Source organism: Rhynchophorus ferrugineus, unplaced genomic scaffold, assembly GCF_030347505.1.
Source record: "Rhynchophorus ferrugineus isolate W39M unplaced genomic scaffold, kcgeb_rfMv2 rfM11, whole genome shotgun sequence".
In the NCBI taxonomy this organism is placed as follows: Eukaryota; Metazoa; Arthropoda; class Insecta; order Coleoptera; family Curculionidae; genus Rhynchophorus; species Rhynchophorus ferrugineus.
This window is the reverse complement of record NW_027472590.1, coordinates 27,422,576-27,441,442: the sequence shown is the minus strand read 5'-3', so window position 1 is coordinate 27,441,442 and position 18,867 is coordinate 27,422,576. Positions and strand designations below refer to the sequence as shown.

The 18,867-nt window shown below is 30.7% G+C and overlaps 1 protein-coding gene across 2 annotated transcripts; it reads right to left on the bottom strand.

Annotated features, from left to right (window-relative positions):
* Positions 1 to 953: 953 nt before the first annotated feature.
* Positions 954 to 14,195, bottom strand: LOC143204984 (uncharacterized). 2 transcript variants are annotated; one of them, XM_076417943.1, is made up of 5 exons: positions 14,061 to 14,195; positions 8,830 to 9,091; positions 5,929 to 6,168; positions 5,344 to 5,869; positions 954 to 1,385 (listed from the first exon to the last, which is right to left on the bottom strand). In XM_076417943.1, the coding sequence occupies exons 2-5, from the start codon at positions 9,088 to 9,090 to the stop codon at positions 1,096 to 1,098; spliced, it is 1,317 nt and encodes a 438-aa protein (XP_076274058.1). In that variant the 5' UTR covers position 9,091; positions 14,061 to 14,195; the 3' UTR covers positions 954 to 1,095. The 2 variants fall into 2 exon arrangements, with proteins under 2 accessions (XP_076274058.1, XP_076274057.1); XM_076417942.1 differs by lacking the exon at positions 14,061 to 14,195 and adding an exon at positions 10,297 to 10,625.
* Positions 14,196 to 18,867: the final 4,672 nt, after the last annotated feature.

The following is an 18,867-nucleotide window of genomic DNA, read 5'->3' as shown; positions in this document are numbered from 1 at the left end:
TGGAACTTATGATGGAAATATATTTCGAATAATAAACGAAGAAAAAATAGATATTTATTTACAAAAAAACTTCAAAATTAGTTCACATTTCTTTACAAACATATATACTACGAATAGGTTTCCTAGATGAAAACAATTTTTGGTAATTCGACATATATTTAACTTATTTTATTTTCATCTAATCATATTGAACACATTTAATAATATATAAATACAACATTTGTCTATAATAAATAATCCCTTATCTATATATCGCATTTGGTAAATCTTATTAAGGACTAAATTTTGGGAATGTTCACTCGTAATCTTTTCTTGGTTGTTTTGGTATTGCGTTGGAAATAAACCCGTTCATCATGAGTTCGTCATCATCGGAGTAATTAGCAATCTCCGGGCGTACATATTTATCGAAACCTATGATCCGGAAAAAGCTGTTGCTTGTAAAGAACGTCAAATTCATCACTTCGTTGTAGCAGTTCATGCTAGTATCACCAAACTTTCTAAAAGTATTTGATAGGCTTCGTCATCAATTTTTTTCAAATGAATAAAAGTAATACATGTCGAAACGCAACTTTAAACCTTTTATGTTCATCATGTTATACATTGAATAACTCAATGATACTAAATGAAGAACTGTTATTTTATGTAGAGAAATGTAAAAAAAATCGAATTTAACAGTATTACTGGGAAAATTTATGACTTAAAGGCTTTGTGTCCAAGGGGAATGAGATTTTGAAGTCAGAAGAGATTATTTCATTGTCTTAGTAATTTCTGATTATTATAACTGTGTTTATAAAGAAGATTTCAGAATAGGATGGGGAAAATTAATGGAACTTGAATGATGGAAATATATTTCGAATAATAAACGAAGAAAAAATAGATAGTGCACATTTCTTTACAAACATATATACTACGAATAGGTTTCCTAGATGAAAACAATTTTCGGTAATTCGACATATATTTAACTTATTTTATTTTCATCTAATCATATTGAACACATTCAATAATATATAAATACAACATTTGTCTATAATAAATAATCCCTTATCTATATATCACATTTAGTAAATCTTATTAAGGACTAAATTTTGGCAATGTTCACTCGTAATCTTTCCTTGGTTGCATTGGTGTTGAGTTGGAAATGAACTCGTTCATCATGAGTTCGTCGTCACTGGAGTCATTAGCGACTTCTTGGCGTACGTATTTATCGATACCTATGATCCGGGAGAAGCGATTTGCCTTGCTTTGTCTCGAAAACGTTGTACTTGCTCCGCCTGTCATGTTGGGGTATTCTAGGTCCGAGTAACGGCTCTCTGAAACATTTCTCGTTCTGTTCTGAAGCCATGGTTTCCTCATTATTAGATTTATTGCGCACATTAGTATGACCCCTAAAAAAATAATATAGTCTAATATACAGGGTGCTATTGGTAAAGTTGATAATTCTTATTTTGGGTAAAGCTTCTATCGTCTATTCAAAGTTATTTTATACATATTTAATATAAATTTGTGACGTAAAAACGTCACATTGTTGCCGCATTAACACTGAGTTTTAATTCAGTTGGGTTTTGATATCCAACAAAATTCAAATCTAAATAAAATGATTGAACAAATATGTTATCAAATATAATTTATTTTAACATTATAGTGCATCAAAAAACTACAGTTAATTGTACAGCCACAAGAGTTTATTTGTTAGAGTTATAAACTTACGATATCACTATTACTTTCAAGAATTTTGCATACGTCTGACCACCGGATGACTTTGACAGGCTCATTCGAACTAATCAGACAGCATTGTGTCTTTTTTTAGTTAGACCAAAATGAGAAAGAAAATATTGTCTGATTCTGAAATGAATTTACAAATTGCGGCCAACGGTACATTAAGCATCTTGATGATGTATGTACAAAAAACCTTGAATGAATCAATCGGTTAAACAAAAATTTTGACTAACTTATTTAAAAAAACGGGATCACGTGGAGGAGTGAAATTGGCACGGTTAAAGTTTATATCAAGAAAGAATATTTAGGCCTACAATTTTTGTTTAACATGGGCTAGAAATAAAATAAAACTAAATACGCCCAAATCTAGGAACTAGGAGTAATCGTCAGAGCGGTGACAAAATATATATGCCAAATTTGGGTTAAAAAACTATTAAAAACTGTATGATCACGTTGATTAGTTTTTTTTTTAATGAAAGTAAATCTGTACATGTACAGTTCACCTATAAACAGACCATACAAGAATTGATACTAACATATATGGTTCTGGAGTTATAGTAGTACTATAAATCATTTTAAAAGGTATTAAGATTTTTTGGTAATCTTTAGTGGTATTAACTTCTGATTCTTTTCAGGTTTCATTAGTAAACGCATTTCTGAACAAATGACTAAACGAATATTGCAAGTAATAATTATGTTAATTTCTCCATCAAAAGTTAAATAAATATTTCAAAGAATAATAACAGTTATAAAATAGTTTCATAGAATTTGAGTTTCTCATGAGTTCTTGGTGGGTCATAAGACAAAGTAGAAAGCAGTAGATAAACGAAAGTCATAGAAGGCCAAGATCAAAGATTCGAATAAATAAGAAAAGAAGAATATTATATATACATATATATATATATATATATATATATATATATATATATATATATATATATATATATATATATATATATATATGTATATATATAGCGACTTTCCATTTAAATATATCTGCTGTCATTAAACAAAATCCATCATTATTTTCAAAGAATGATTAAAGATGATGAAGAAAGGAAATATTTTGTCTTCTATTACATCAACGCTAGACCACATTTTTAGTGAACAATTGAAAGGGAATGGCTGGGAAAACTCGCTGTCCGATTACTATTTGTACCGGACTTTACAAAACTCTATTAATTCCGCAAACGTGGTTTCAAAAGATGATTAAAAGGAATCTTTCCTAGTACGCCCAGAAGTCTCTAGAGTTCTACAGTTATGGAACTATGATTTTACCAGAAAAGTGGCAAAGGATCATCGACCAAAATGAGTGGAGAACAGTATTAAAATTAAAAACGAAATTACTTGTTGGCTGACCCATGTTTTTATTTTGTATTTGCAATGTTAGCATACCCATTTTCATAAAATATATTTCTACAGAATGTGATATCGCTTTTATGGGACTCATAAAATTTTTTGTAAGAGCAATTTCAACTACGTTTTTTTAAGTACGACTATAAAACATTGAAATAGTAAAATTATTGTAAAATATTGATATAGTGAAATTTTAAGATATTTTCCTTTCATTTTTGCATAAACATATATTATCAGTAAATTATTATTGATAATATTTTGACGTATTAACTGTAAATATTTATTTTAGGGAATATATTTAAAGTATTTGCTTATTTAACGATCTTTATAACAATGCAATCTTTAATATAAGATAACGAATAAGAGAAATGATTAAAATTAATCATTTCTCATATTCATTCACTGTATTTTTATATAATAAGTAATTTCGCAAAGTAAGTAAAGTAATTTTCTTACATTACAATGCTTAGTCACACATTATAAGAGGTTACAGCTCGAACGAAAAGTTAAAAACATGAAAAGTTGACTAAACCAACAACATTTTTTCCGCACGGTATCGCTATGTTGCCTGAAAGATCGGGAAAAGTTGTACAAATTATTGGAAAATATTTTCATTAATATATATAAGTTGGGGCAAAAGTCGCTACTATTTTGATTGCACGCCATCTTGATTATGTGACGTTTACCTCAGTTTCACTTTAACAGTTGTATTATGTAGACGTCTAAATTTTGTTATGAATAAATATACGCTACAAGAACGAACAGAAATAATGACAATATTTATTGAAAATAATCGTTCCATTATTGTCACTCAGCGGAAATTGCCTCAAAAATATTCTAAGCGTCCGGTGCCTCACGGAACCACAATTAATCCAGCATCCCCAATTAATTCATGAAACATCATTGCATTCACCAAAAACAACTCTATGGTATCGTATTCATGCTGGAAACATCATTGGTCCTTATTTTTTTGAAAATGACCAAGGTGTTGCAGTTACTATTACTCCTGAAGGGTATCAAGACATGGTTGGAAAAGTAAGGACTAGAGGACATGTGGTTTCAACAATTTAATTATTGAATGACGTTTCTCCACGAAAACTAATTATGCGAAGTGGCGATTTAGTATGGACAGCCAGATCTCCGAATTTAACAGAACCAGACATTTTCTTATAGGGCTTTTTAAAATCAAATGTTTATGTGAATAAGCTCCAAAGGATTCAACATCTTAAAGACATTATTCATCACAAAATTGAAGAGATTCAACCTCAAATGTTGCAGGATGTCATGAAAAATACAAAGACCAAATAAACTTTTTATGAGAGCCAAACTTTTGGACGGGACTTCTGTCCTACGTTGTATAGTACCAATTTTTCTGATCAAATACTGTAACTTTTTTTGCTACTTCAATACTTTGTAATATCCAATGACTCCGTAAATAGTTATTCACAAAACAATTTATATTCATACTTTTTAAGACATCAAACTTCCTATATCATAAACCTAGAAATGTTAATTTTCAATTCTTCTAAGCTATATCTGAAGTTATATAAGAGAAAATTACTCATTATATCAGGTTATAGCATCGGTTTGATTTTTTAAATAATTATTATAATATTATTATTAAATATTTCATAGCATAAACGTAAATATTTAAATATCTTCCATAAAGAAAGTAATATACATTACTAGGATACACAATTGTTAATTAGATGTATTAGACCTACAAGGAATACCATTCTTTTAAATAACGCGCCTAGAACTTCAACTCATAGGTGGCATGAGAGAGTTCAATGTAAATAGAATAAAACAACCCTACACTATCAACTGATACAACATCAGTATAATTAATTATTTGTTTAAATTCTGCGATAATATATCCATTAGATCCATTTATCCATTAGATATAATGTTATAATTATATTACATCTAAAAACTACAATTAATTATACAGGCACAATAGTTTATAGGTTAGAGTTATAGCCTCTTATCACTATTGCTTTCAAGAATTTTGTAGACGTCTGATAACCGGACTATTTTCACAGACTCTCGTGAAACTCACATTATGTCTGATTATATGAAAAAATTGTCTGATTCTAAAACGAATTTAGATATATCGGCAGGCAATATATTAAATATCTTGAAGATATACGCACAAAAACACTTTGAATAGACTATATATCATTGACTAGTGTTAAGAAAACTAAATGAACAAGTTCGCTTAAAAAAGAGCGAAATTACTTTTCCCCGAATATAAATAAATGTTGTACATACCTATACAAAATCCATAAAAAAATGCTAAAGAAATAAGCAACCAGGGTGACGTGTCTAAAATATACCTGAACAAACTTTTCGGAGGTTCATTGTTTTCAGTACTTTCAGTTGTATTTGTTGAGGTACTATTTATTGCAATATCTATTGGATTGATTTTTAACCAACGATTTTTCTCAATATTTTCAGTGGTAGGCTTCTCGAACGCCTCGTCGGTCACCATCATTTTCTGGAACTTCATCGGCTTGTCGTTGATCTCAAACTCAGCCTTCGTATGAATAGTACACGGGTCCACGTAAGATATATTATTTTCAGCGGTGTACTTTCTAATTTGGGAAAAACTTCGATCCCTACAAGCGAATTGGTTGTTCTCCACTTTGAACTTGGTCAAGTTCCTCAAAGGTGTGATGATATCGACTCTCAAGTTCGTCAAGTAGTTGTCCGATATATCCAAGTACCACAAATTAGGAACCCTAGAGAACAGGTCGTTATTTAAATGAATGATGCGACAACTACTTAAATCCAGCATCTAAAATAACCTGAACGATCATTTATTTATTTTTGTTTACGTATATTAATTCTGTTTACCCGCAAAGTTTTGATGCTTATCAGCGGTTGTTTGTTGATGGATTTTAGGTTGTTTCCCCTCAAATAAAGTTCCTCTAGCGACGATAAACTGACGAACCAATTCTCCAAGAAGTACTCGATTGCATTGTAGGACAAATCCAAGGTTTTCAGTTGTGACATGCCTTCGAAAGCGTTGAAATGTATGTGCGACAGCTTGTTGTGTGATATGTTAAGCAATTTCAGTTCAGTCAGTCGTTGTTCCTAAAAATACATAATTAGATTATTAATTTAAATATTATTTAGCTACCAGTACTCTCTGTTTTGCAATTAATAAGAAGAAATTTTATGTAACGAATTAGAATGATTAATATGTGACTCCCAACTTCGTAGAGAAATAAATAAAGCTCACGGTATTGTTTATATCATTTGAGATGTTTTTGTTTGAAATATTGCTTATTTTAGGATGGTTACTGATACAGGGTATTGACAAAATAATATCAATGCCGTGCAATTATACATCTTGTTGTATGCTGCAGCTTGCTTTCTTATTTTAAGGAGTTCATCCAGAAAATGAGACGTATATTTACATCTCCGACAACATTGAAGCAATTAGCGACTGTTTTGGTACAAGAATGGGACTTTTTAAGGCTCTCCAGTGAAAATTTTAATGTAAATAAATGAAATCACATATAATATATGCAGTAAAATATATTTAGACATGTATTTTTGTCGAAATAATCCTCATTCCATTTTATATTTTTCGTGCTGGAAATGAGTAATTTTCTACACATTTCTTGACTTAATCACAAAAATTCCTCATAAATATTCTTATCAAATGCACATTCATTATCAAAAGCACGTAACTTGCTCTTTATTACAAAAAATCGATGATAACAATATAGGTATACGAGGTGTATCTAAAAGGTAACAGACATATCTAGAAAATATCTATAAATTAAGTTGAAGCCAGTTATCAGTTCATGGGGATATAAAAAGCGATTATAGCCTCCAAAATCGGTTCAAGAATCCCTATTTCAAGAAGCCAGCAGTAGAGCTTAATGAAAATAGGCCTAGTTTATATAAAAAAATATTTTTTTATCCTAAACACATGCACATATTCTAGTGACAATGGATTGCTAAAAGTCACAACTAATTAGAAAATAGTTACACGTATTGATTCATTTGTACTTTGGGATTAACTTCGATGCAAAATATCGTTGGAAGATGCATATTAAAAATAAGAGAAAAGAACTGGAACCGAAATATAAAGAAATATATTGGTTAATTGAAAAAACATCTCAATATTCGTACATAACATACATATCTGTATATGGGAGACATGGGGGAGAATAATGCTATAATCAAGCAACTTGATATAGTAGTACAGTGAAGTGGATATAGTATCATGGCATCCTCTACATATATACCTAGCTCATAAGCAATTTTAAAAACAAATTGTAGGTTGGTTGATAATAACTAGTAACAATAATTCATTAACAACTAATAAATTCTCATCCTAATCGTAGATGGTAAAAGAAAATTATACACTTTGTGGAATTATTATATGTCAGGTCTAGCTCTCGTCTTGGTTTAGGTCTAGCGAGAAGAAGTATATGTACTATAGGATAACTTCCACAATCAGTTGAAATAACTAAACTAACTTAAATAGAGATAATCTACAGTAGATTCATTTAAAAGATAACTAACAATGATAACTAAAAATTATGTTATATGCCTTTAATTTATTATTTCGAATATTTTGATTTTGTTGGTTTTGATATTAGAAAGTTTAATTACTATATTACACTACCACTCGAAATTTGCTGGATTTTCTTCACTTTCACGATTTTTCATGCAGTTCTGTTTATATTCCTTAATCTTTTGTTTCGTCTACTTGGTGGTTTTGTTAAGTTTTTGTTTTGTTTGAAGCGTTTGGATACGTTCTTTCTGTTCTGCTAAATTTCGCGATTTTTTTAAATCAAAATCGTCTATGATTTTCAGTCTGTTGTTGTTGTTGTTGTTGCTTGGTTGAAGCTAATTTGTTTCTCTATTATTAATCTGAACTTGTCCTATTTTCATTACTAGTAGGATTTAATTTTCCTTTTTTTAATTTAGTTTTCGGCTCTAATTTGAATGATGGAGATACAATTTGCGTTGATGCATTGATGCTGATGACGACCTACGTTTGGGATTTAGAAACTTTAAGCACTACACCATAGAAGTAGTTATCTACAATATTTCTACGAAGTCTTATATGCTATATGATGCTTGAAAAGCAAACTGAATGGCTTATGCACTGAACGACCTCCGATTTTCTGTCGCATCAGCTCAGCAATGATGTTATACACAAATATCTGATTATTTTAGATAAAAAATATGTGAAAATTTTGTACGTGCCTTTGAAATTTGAGCGTTTCTCTCGATTTTTCCCCTTCCCCCCATCATATCCTGATGTGGCTTCAATGGGACCACCTCAGAAGTGCATTCTTTCGAATAAAAAAATAATCTCGAAAATCGGTCCATAATTAACAGAGAAATCGGCGAACATACATTAAATATATATATATATATATATATATATATATATATATATATATACAACATTTAATGTTGACCAAGTGGCATCATGGCGATATACAAAACATCATCACTAAGAAGGTAATATATTAGGTTAAAATAAGAAAATTAATTAATTTGATAAAAACAAAAACCCATCATAATTCCCATTAAGTAAAATACTGAATAGAAAGTAAATTTATTGCAATACAATGACTAATTGAGATAAGTGAAAAAAAAAAACAGATGAACAATCACAGTCACTTGGTACTTATTAAAACATTATATATTACATGTAATATACATAAGTATAATAATATATTTCTAAGATAATATTAATAATATTGAATATAAAAACGCACTCACCACAAATGTTTTGTCCTTCAATTCTTTGATGTAGTTCCAACTTATGTCCAAGATCTGGGCTTCCTTCGGTACTCCCAACTCCAGGTCCACCAACTTTTGATCTTGACAAGTGGCCCGATTAAACTTTTCGAAAACGTCACAGTCACAATAATCCGGACATTTCACGTACATTTCCTTGGGGTCGCTCGCCTCGCAAACTATACCCGAAAAAATACCCAGATACCAGATAACTTGGAACATCCTGTCCTTGGTAAAATTCATACTGAAAATGAACAAATAACAATGAAGATTTAACCATTTTTACTGCTCCGATTTCATTTGGGAGCGATACATTTTAGTTTGACTGATAACATTTCATATTTGTACGTATATAAGTCTATATCAGTAGATAATGAACCTAGTAATCTTATCTAACTCCGAATCTTTATGTATACAAATTTTGAGTGATACGGTGAATCTGAGAAAAGTAGTGAATATGTTTTCATGGAAATATGTATTATTAGTGTATATTAAGTGACTGATATAGACGAAAAATCATTCTTAGGGGAGGAAGATTTTTTATTTATCAACGAAATTCATTATCATGGATATATATTCATCATTATTATTAGGTTAGCTCGATTTAAAATCAATTATTCATAGTGACAGCTAGTATTTTAATTCTTTATTATATATACAGGGGATAGACAAAATATTATGAACACCTTGCAATACAATACAGCTGTTGAAATGAAAATAAATCAAGGCATTTTCGAAGTTAGTAATTGCGGGTAATGAAAGTGAAAGGTGAATACGACAATCTTGAACTCCTCGCAAACGATAGCCACTTCAAATTTAATCAAGCAAATCTTTTTTGTGAAGGCTACATATATTTGCCGGATGCTGTTATCAGAAAGGTAGTTGAAACAACTGATAATAACATTGGTACCGCATATATCCCTCCATAATCATGTACTAGTACACCGCGTATATGCAATAATATATTCAAAACTCCATGATTTTTGTGCCTGCATACAGCCGACCATATCTGATGATGACATTTATGATTGTTACAGGTCAAAAGCAAATTAGATCGTTGATAAACTTCACTACACATCACTCGTGTATGAAAAATGATGTTTGAAGATGATTTCTGTCGGAAATATAAGTAAGCTCTAAAAAATATCGTGATTGAAGCTTGAAAAAACAGCTTAAAGAAGCTTAACAAAATGTTAAAAGAACTGTATCAATGCAGAGGATGCTAAATAATGAGTGCTTGATGGGGTGAGAAAGTAAGTAAACAAAAATTCATATCAGTTTGTATAAATATAATCAAAATTCAATTATTTTCAAAAGATATGCCCGTTTATTATGCCAGAAAATATGAAAAATTTTTAATTCAAAATATTTGAAATTAATTGGCAAATAAATATATATCATATTTAGTTAAATGAGAAAATAAAAAATCAATATATATGCTTAACTCACCTGATCGATCTATCAAAGGAACCAGATAACTGCAATAACTGTTTTTATTAATTTCACACGCGCTTGAAAACCCTGTCGGGTGTTTACGACCTTTCTATACACGCTTGAGTTGGTTAATATCGAAAAAAAATCACCTAACAGCTACCAGAAATATGTAAATTATTTTACAATTATATGTCGGAAACCGAAATTATAACTGAAGCATTTTCGTTTTGTTTATGATCGACCTACTTTTGTTTAAGTGCGATCTTTAGTGGCAGACCATCGAATACTAACTTTTACTTGCAATGAGCTATCGAACAAAACTAACTATCTTCAACCACTAATAACACGTTTTTTTGTGTTGGTATTTTACTCATTAGCGCTGTTCATAATTATTTTATCAATAAACGACTTAATTGAGGCAATTACGACTTTCGTTTTTACTACAATCTGCTAGTTATAATTGTTACAATATATATGTGTAGTTTCAAACATGTGTGCTAACCTGTGATAGAACTAAAACAAGGGAAATGTGTGAATTTCACTTACAAATTTGATGTCTAGCAATAATGACGATGTTGAACAATTAATCTTCGAAACTGAAGAGCAGAAATATTTTACAAAATCGCCATATATAGGTCAATGTTTGAAACGCTTGAAGAATCATTCGAGTGAAAGGCGAATTTATCAATAAATTGATAGAAATTTGCGTAACAATAAAATCTGATCCACATATATAGGGCCAGCCATATGTTATGTTAGTTTGTTTGTCAATAAAATGTATTACATTGTTACTAGTCGTTGTCGATTAAGCTATAATTTGTTTCTACAATAAATTAAATCTAGATATATATCTAGGGCGACCCATCGGTCCTATCTTAGTTTCATGTAATAAGTCTTGTCGTGTAAGTCTCGTATCTAGTGTAATGATATTTATGATATTTTTAAAAATACAGGAAAATATGATATCGTTACTGTCAAACAACGACTATAAATGCCGCTTATGTATATTTTTGTAGTCGATTATCCTATAATTTGTTTTCACAATAATTTAATTCCAGATATCTGTATCTAGGAATACTCATTGGCCTTATCTTGGTCTCTGGTGTAATAATGTTATGTAATAATACTGCTGTCTTTCTACCAATGCACCTCGCTACACTACACTAGATCAAATGGTTTGATTCTTTTGAGCCTGTATGCTGTTCTGGTGTTATCCAATAATTGTTTTAGTTCGATATTGTCATAAGAATGGAGTCTGTCCTCATGTGTCCTAGTAATTCTCTTGTTTTTGTCAGTGACAGTCGGTACGTATGTTATGTGAAGCATGTTGGAAAGGCGACACGACGGCCCACCTACTGTTGCGATAGTCGCGGGTTCGAATCCTGCTGGGGCATGGTCGTAAATTTATGTTTGTGATTGTTTGATATTTGTGATTGTCTTAGGCAAGAGAGCGAAATCTGACAAGAAAAATGATCTCAATCACGGCAGTAAGCAGACTGGGTAAGAGCGGATGTCTTCTGGGATGATTTCTAAGTTGGTTACTCACCAGTCGGTAGGCTGAGGACCTTGGTTTGGAGTCTGCGTTAAACTGTAGGTCCAGCCCAGATAAACTCTTAGTTGGTAAAAGGACACTTTAAAATATATATTAAAAAAAAACAATATGCTTTTCTAAATTGTGTATATCAAACGTTTCCTATTTTTTGATATTATAAGAGTAGTTTGGGTAATAAAAACACCGATATCAACTACAGTTTAATATCGAAAATTACATTAGACTTAGGTAAATTGATTTATAGGTTCATTTTTAGTATGCTATCTTATTGTAAATCGTAAGATAACGAAATAAAGAAAACATTTCCTGGAAAAGCTTTTTGGAGGAGGAGGATGCTTTGAAAACTGGCTGAACTTGAAAACTTACTAGGGATATCACCCGATTCAAGATAGGAGACGTCGAATGACGTTTTATCATGAAAAATTGCTTTAAAACAGAAAGTGCTTCTTAAAACTTTTTACATGTACATTTTGTGTAATATAAAAAATAGTGCAAAAACTTTAAGCTCGAGAAGTTGGAGTATCAGCGTATCATCAAAATTATCATAAAGTGGAATATGTACAGTGATGATTCTACTATAAATTTGGCAGTATCAGCAAGATGTAGTTTATCGTGAGTTAATTCAACTGAAGAATATATTCTTGGGGATTGTTTTGAAGTGTAAGTTATGAGTTTAAACTGACTGGTTACAGGAAAGGATTATTGTTCGCTGAGTGATAAAATGAAATGTTATTACATCATTTAAATAGTAATGAAAATTCTGATATATATATATATATATATATATATATATATATATATATATATATATATATATATATATATATTATACTAGATTAAAAGAAGAAAATTCATATATGGAAAATAAAATTAGCTTAGTTTAGTCATAGAACTTAGTCGACAACTTACCTTCGAACTATTAGTTAATTTCACGTCTTTATTTAGAGATGGAGAGCATATATTGGATATACTAGATCAAGACGAAAAAACTTCGAAAGAACAGATACTTTCCTTTTTCCTAATAAATGGCTTGAAAGTTGTCGATTAAACTATAATTTGTTTCTACAATACATTAAATCTAGATATATATCTAGGGCGACCCATCGGTCCTATCTTAGTTTCACGTAATAAGTTTATAGTAAAACTTATTTATTGAAGTTATTGTAGATATAAAGGTAGCCACATTCATTTATTCAGTCAAACGTTAGTATGCCTTGAAAGTAGAGACATTTCAGAATAATTTTTTCGTTACATAATTTTTTTAAAAATTTTGTTTAATTAATATTGTTTTCATAATTTTACTTTACTATTTTTTACTTCCGAGATGAGAAGAATGCGATACATCGAATATTGTATGGTGGTTATGGTGATGAATGCTAAGTGTCGTCTCTAACTTAATTTCGTCTCTAAAATTTCGATGTTAAAGCTGGACCTCATTAAGGTCAATCGTTGAAAAAGTCGATGACTGACGAGTAAAAGCTTATCTCCAAGTGTAAAAGACCGAAATTTCTTTATCCACAACCTCATATTTTAGCAATTATATTGAATATTATTTACTGGCTGCCTAAGAATTTTAATAATATCATTTTATTTACCTTTATATACTATAAATTACATTAGATAAGAATCACACAGACGAGACTAAAAGGATAAGAAAACATCAGGCTTAAAATAAAAGAACTGTATTAGTTAGATCAGGTTAGAGTTAAGATCAAAGAGATTGGGCATCAGTTAATTAGAAAACCTATTTGGACTTCGAGTGTAAATAGGGAGGTACAAAACATCAACCAGAGTAGTAATTCAACGCTTCCAAAACAAAGTTCTTCCTTTAATTACTAACGCTACGTAACCAACAAGCTGAGTTTCATGATTCTACAAAGATATCCAAGATTGCGTCTTAAATATTGATAATGTTTCCAAATCACATCAAAGTTGAAGCAACATAGCTATGGGATGATATGCAAGATAATAAGATTTTGAAACCAAACCATAGGAACTTTTAAAGCGTGTAAGTGTAAGTGTGATAAAATCCATTTCCATTTTATTTATATTCATATATCATTGTAATTATATTTTTCTTAAACTGTAATTATTCTATAAATTACTGAGTGAATAGTCAACCTTTAAATATAGAGGTATCCTTAAATAGTACACATAACAATATGTACCTGTTTATTAATAGCAATAACAATAATAATTCAAGAAATAGATCGGATAAATAACTTACCACTAACTAAAGTGACATAACGCTTGCAACAGTACATCAAACACTTCAATTTTGAATAAAACGAATTGTCGTTAATTAGACGAAGCCTACTTGATTTTTCTGAACGCAACGGCGAAGTTTCAGTATTCACGTTGCGAGTTTGAGAAAACGACAAATTAAACGAACGCAAGTTCGCGTGATAACGAATAACTATATAATAAACAAATGTTATACCATATAATTTATTTTGAAAATAACCGTTTCCAATTTTAGATAGTCAGTTTTTTTCCATTTAAGTGCGCTTGTTACCGTGTAACAAACATCTACGTGGTACATAAAGAAATCAATTCGTTACAAAAAATGACCATGACTTTTAATAAATTTGTCCTTTTGCAAAGTGACCACTTGAAAATCGTGATATTTAATAATATGTCCCAATTAATTTGGTTAACAAATATTTTAATTGTATGTCAAGTTGCAATTGTTCCAGCGAATTAGAGGTTTCTAATGTCAGAAATACCGTTAAAGATACCAGAGAATAGTTTTTCATATTATTTTGGTGATTATACGTTGTTTTATACCAGATAATAATTTCACCATTGTAGGTTAATAGTCTAGACACTACAGAGCCCCAAGGTGTTATGTTACTAAAGAACTTTCTTTTTATATAATAATAATAATAACATTTTGCATTCGATATGTTTAGTACTATCTTAATTTACAGATTAGTTTATTACTACTGTTCTGTTCTGTTGTTAATACAAATTAAAATAAAACTAATATACTAATATACAATCTTCTGATGTCCTGCGTGTTGTCCAGTTAATGTATTGCTTCCGCGTTGCTGTGATTTAGCAACCTTATTTCATGTTTTAAGGCGAAATCTTGGATCTCTTCGCATATCCATTTGATTTTGAGGTCATCGCGCTGCTCTTAGTCTATTACGTAGTGATAAGCATTGATAATTAATCGTATAACCAATCTATTTGATATTAGGTCAAGTTGAGAGTATCTTCCGGATAACCAGTACAGTTGTTCGACTTTGAGTCTAATCTACTCTGCTTGTTATCTGACATGATGTGACCAATTTAATCTAACATTAAGATGTACGCCGAGGTATATAGCAGATTCCGATTGAGGAATCTGGTATCCGTCAAATGATATAAATAGTGTTTTGTCATTTCGTCATAGCACAAAATATATATGAACAGATTCGGAACAATTAAGCTGTATTTTCCAGTCTCTATCGATTTTTAGATCTTCTTGACAGCCACTGAGTCAGAGATCTTCTGCCATGATAACTTTATCGTCAGCAAATGTTCCAAGTGCTGGGTCTTTTGTTGTTGGAATATCACCAGTATAGAGCCCATACAGGATTGGTCCCAAGACGCTATCCTGAGAAACTCCAGCTCCAGCAACCGAGATGTGTTGACAGGATCGAGACTGAATTGCGAATATGCAGATAATATTTTCATACTCCACCAGTTTATAGAATTAAGTATTAGATGTGGAAATATTATATGCGCTCTGCTTTCAACTTTATACATTGGTCCTCTCTTTGGACAAATTAGGAAATATTCTTTCAAAAAGTTGTGGATGCATTATGTGAGAAGCTCTTAAAACCAGGCATGGCTTCCAATATAAAGCTAAAAATTCTTGACTGATTTGATGTTGCTAATATAATGCTGTATTCTCTAATACCGATGTTGAGGCTTCTAGAATATATAGAATATCTTGAGAATTTATGATGAAAATATCTCCCTAACTTAGGAGTTTCAATAGTAAAAGTGGACAAAAAGGTGGAATATGCAACGAGTAGGCAAAGCTGCAGGAACTGCGAATACTAAAACACATCCAACTTTCCAACGCTCATTTTACCAACTTTTCTGTATGTCCTTGGATAATATTAGAGCCTGACATGGATCAATACCACAGAAATCAATCTGAAAAATATAACACTAATATTGTCCGAGACCAGAACTGCTGCAGGCAATTGCTATGATGATAATATATATATATATATATATATATATATATATATATATATATATATATATATATATATAAGGCACTACTAGACGTTGATTGAAAAGGAGACAATTCGATCTTTTGGTTTGGGTTGGTTGACAAAAATGCAGTGTTTAGGAAAGAGAATCGTCCACCCAGTTTACATACCAATTTATAGTCGAAAAATAGGCTATTAAATAGTTATAGTCATGTGTTTATCGACATCATCATTTGGTTGATTGAAGAGGATATAAATCTTGATTGATTGCTACACAGTTTTACGAAAATGCTAATATAGGGCGCATGTTATTTTTAACATTTTTGTAGATGTAGCTGACTAACTAGGACCAAGGTAATGAAACTGATGATACTGATCTAGAATATTGATGGAAGGATATTAGAGTAGTTGAAGAGTTGGTAAAAAATAAACGGTTGGGAATTCTATTTAATCCTTAGATATTAACTTAAAATACAAATATTATTTGATTTAAATATAACTAGGTACTATTTACACAAAATTATGACTGACATTTTCGATTTTGATATTTCTTAATATATGGATGTTTCCAATCCCATATCTCTAGCAATATTTATTCAATGAAGCTGTACTGTAACTTGTTTGAAAGGTGGTACTCTAGAAAACATTCTTGAGATTAAGGTAATTTAAATAAAAATCAGTCACTTGGTAAAATGTTATTGCGCCTAATTCACATTCCAAGTAATATTTGGCATGCTGATTACATAGTCATTTGCTAAATAGAATTATCTCTTATAGTTTCCGAGATATAGGTTATGGAAATTTAATATTTTAAGCTCTATTTTTCCATATAGGTCAAAATTGTAAAATAGTCCTATGAATTACGGATTTCGTTCCAATTCACATTCCAAGTAATATTCGAAATGGTAATTACGTAGTCGTTTTGCCAAATTGAATATTCTCTTATAGTTTCCGAGATATAGGATACCGAAATTTAATATTTTAGGCTTTGTTTTTTCCATAGAGGCCGAAATTGTAAAATGGTCTTATGAATTACGGATTTCGTTCCAATTCACATTCCAAGTAATATTCAGCATGCTAATTACTAGTGTTGGGAACTATCGACTGTTTAGTAATTGGCTACTACTTACTATCGATTGTTTCAGTCACTATTTTTGTTTCGACTGATTTTACTACTTTTTATCGTGTACTTTTAGTTACTGTCTTTGTTTCTACTAGTTTCATTCGACTGATTTTTAACGTTCTGGCTCTGTCGTCCTAGCCGCGACTTTGACAAAAATGTACCCAATTTATGCTTACATAGATTTATAAGTAATATATATAGTTTATGATTTTTTTGGTAGTTTGCTTGTAAATAACAAGATATTGTATATTAATATAGCAGCATTTTGGAACGATATTTTTCCAGAATGTTGATGTAATAGGGTAAAAATTTAAAATCGTGAATGATAAATAGTAAAATACTTTTGTCTGTTTTTATGGCAATGATATATTTGCATTACTCTCTGGATTTTTGTTAAAAAATATTTCCGTTCAATAATAAATAAACCATTTTGTTTATTTAAAGTTTACTTTAGTTATAGTGCGATCATTTTTAATTATGTCATCAATTTTTTTTCTATGATTAGGTATATGCCTAATTTTTATTTAATTTTTATGGTTATTGTACATCTTTAGTTTCTAGGTTTTGTTTAAGTTCCATTTTATTGTCTATATTTGTTTTAGTATACTATATTTATTTATTCCATTTCATAGAAAAATTCCATTCCTTTTTACAGATCCACAGGACATTCAAATATAAAAGTAATTCTACTTCGTTTAAAATGAAATTATTAATTTCATGTTAATGGTATTCAATAATTACTTTTTCTTTTCTTTTTTAAAGTTAGTACTTGAAGGAATATGTACATCTCTGTCTCTCTTAAACTACCGTTGGAAAGTATAAGCACATATAAAATTCCAAGCAATTATCTCCGTCCTTTCCTCTCTCACAATTTATATAGGAAAGGATTCGTACATCCTCGTTTGACATCACGAATTAAACAAAATGGTCGAACCGTGCTAGTTTTTTGACATTTTAATAATTTTACGGCCTTTTCTGATAGATCTAAAGTTATTGGGGTAATTAATTCATATCCGGTAGCTTCTTTACAATTTATGTATCTCGTTGTTTGTTTAACTTCTCTGACTGTTTTTTATTTCATGTGGCAGGTCCATTTGAAACGACGAATTTAGGAAGCTGGTAACTTAGTTTTCTTCGTCTTTGGGCGGCTTTGAAAAGCTTATAAAGCATTTTTAAAGAGATTTGAGAAAATATGAGCCTTCTCTTTATTGCTTCTAACCCAATCAATCAAATGTAGATGACGGTTAAACTTAAATACTTTACTCCCAAATCATGATATTATTAACATAGTTACACGAACGTTAACCGTAACACCCTGTAGAGTAAAAGTTAAACGTAGGTATTAGAGTTGTCGCAGATGGTCCGCCATCCAAAAACTTTTTACCTGGATCCAATCCCGAATCTAATTTAAATATAATTACAAATCCCTTCCAATTCAGGTAACAAAAATAAAATACCGTTATTTTCCGAGGATCCGATCCGAGAAGGTTTTCCATTTCGACGTTTCGTTTTTAGTCGCTAATTCCGCGAGGAAAACCATTCGAAAACTATTATTTAGGAGGATTTTTCCGTTTGTTTATGCCGTTCCGGCCCCTTTATGATTAATATCGGCAATGTGTTGACAGTTGACGACTATTAGGGCTCTTGCGGCTTGCTCACTCCCGTGTACGTCCGCGCCCTTTGAACCTTTGGCCCCAGGT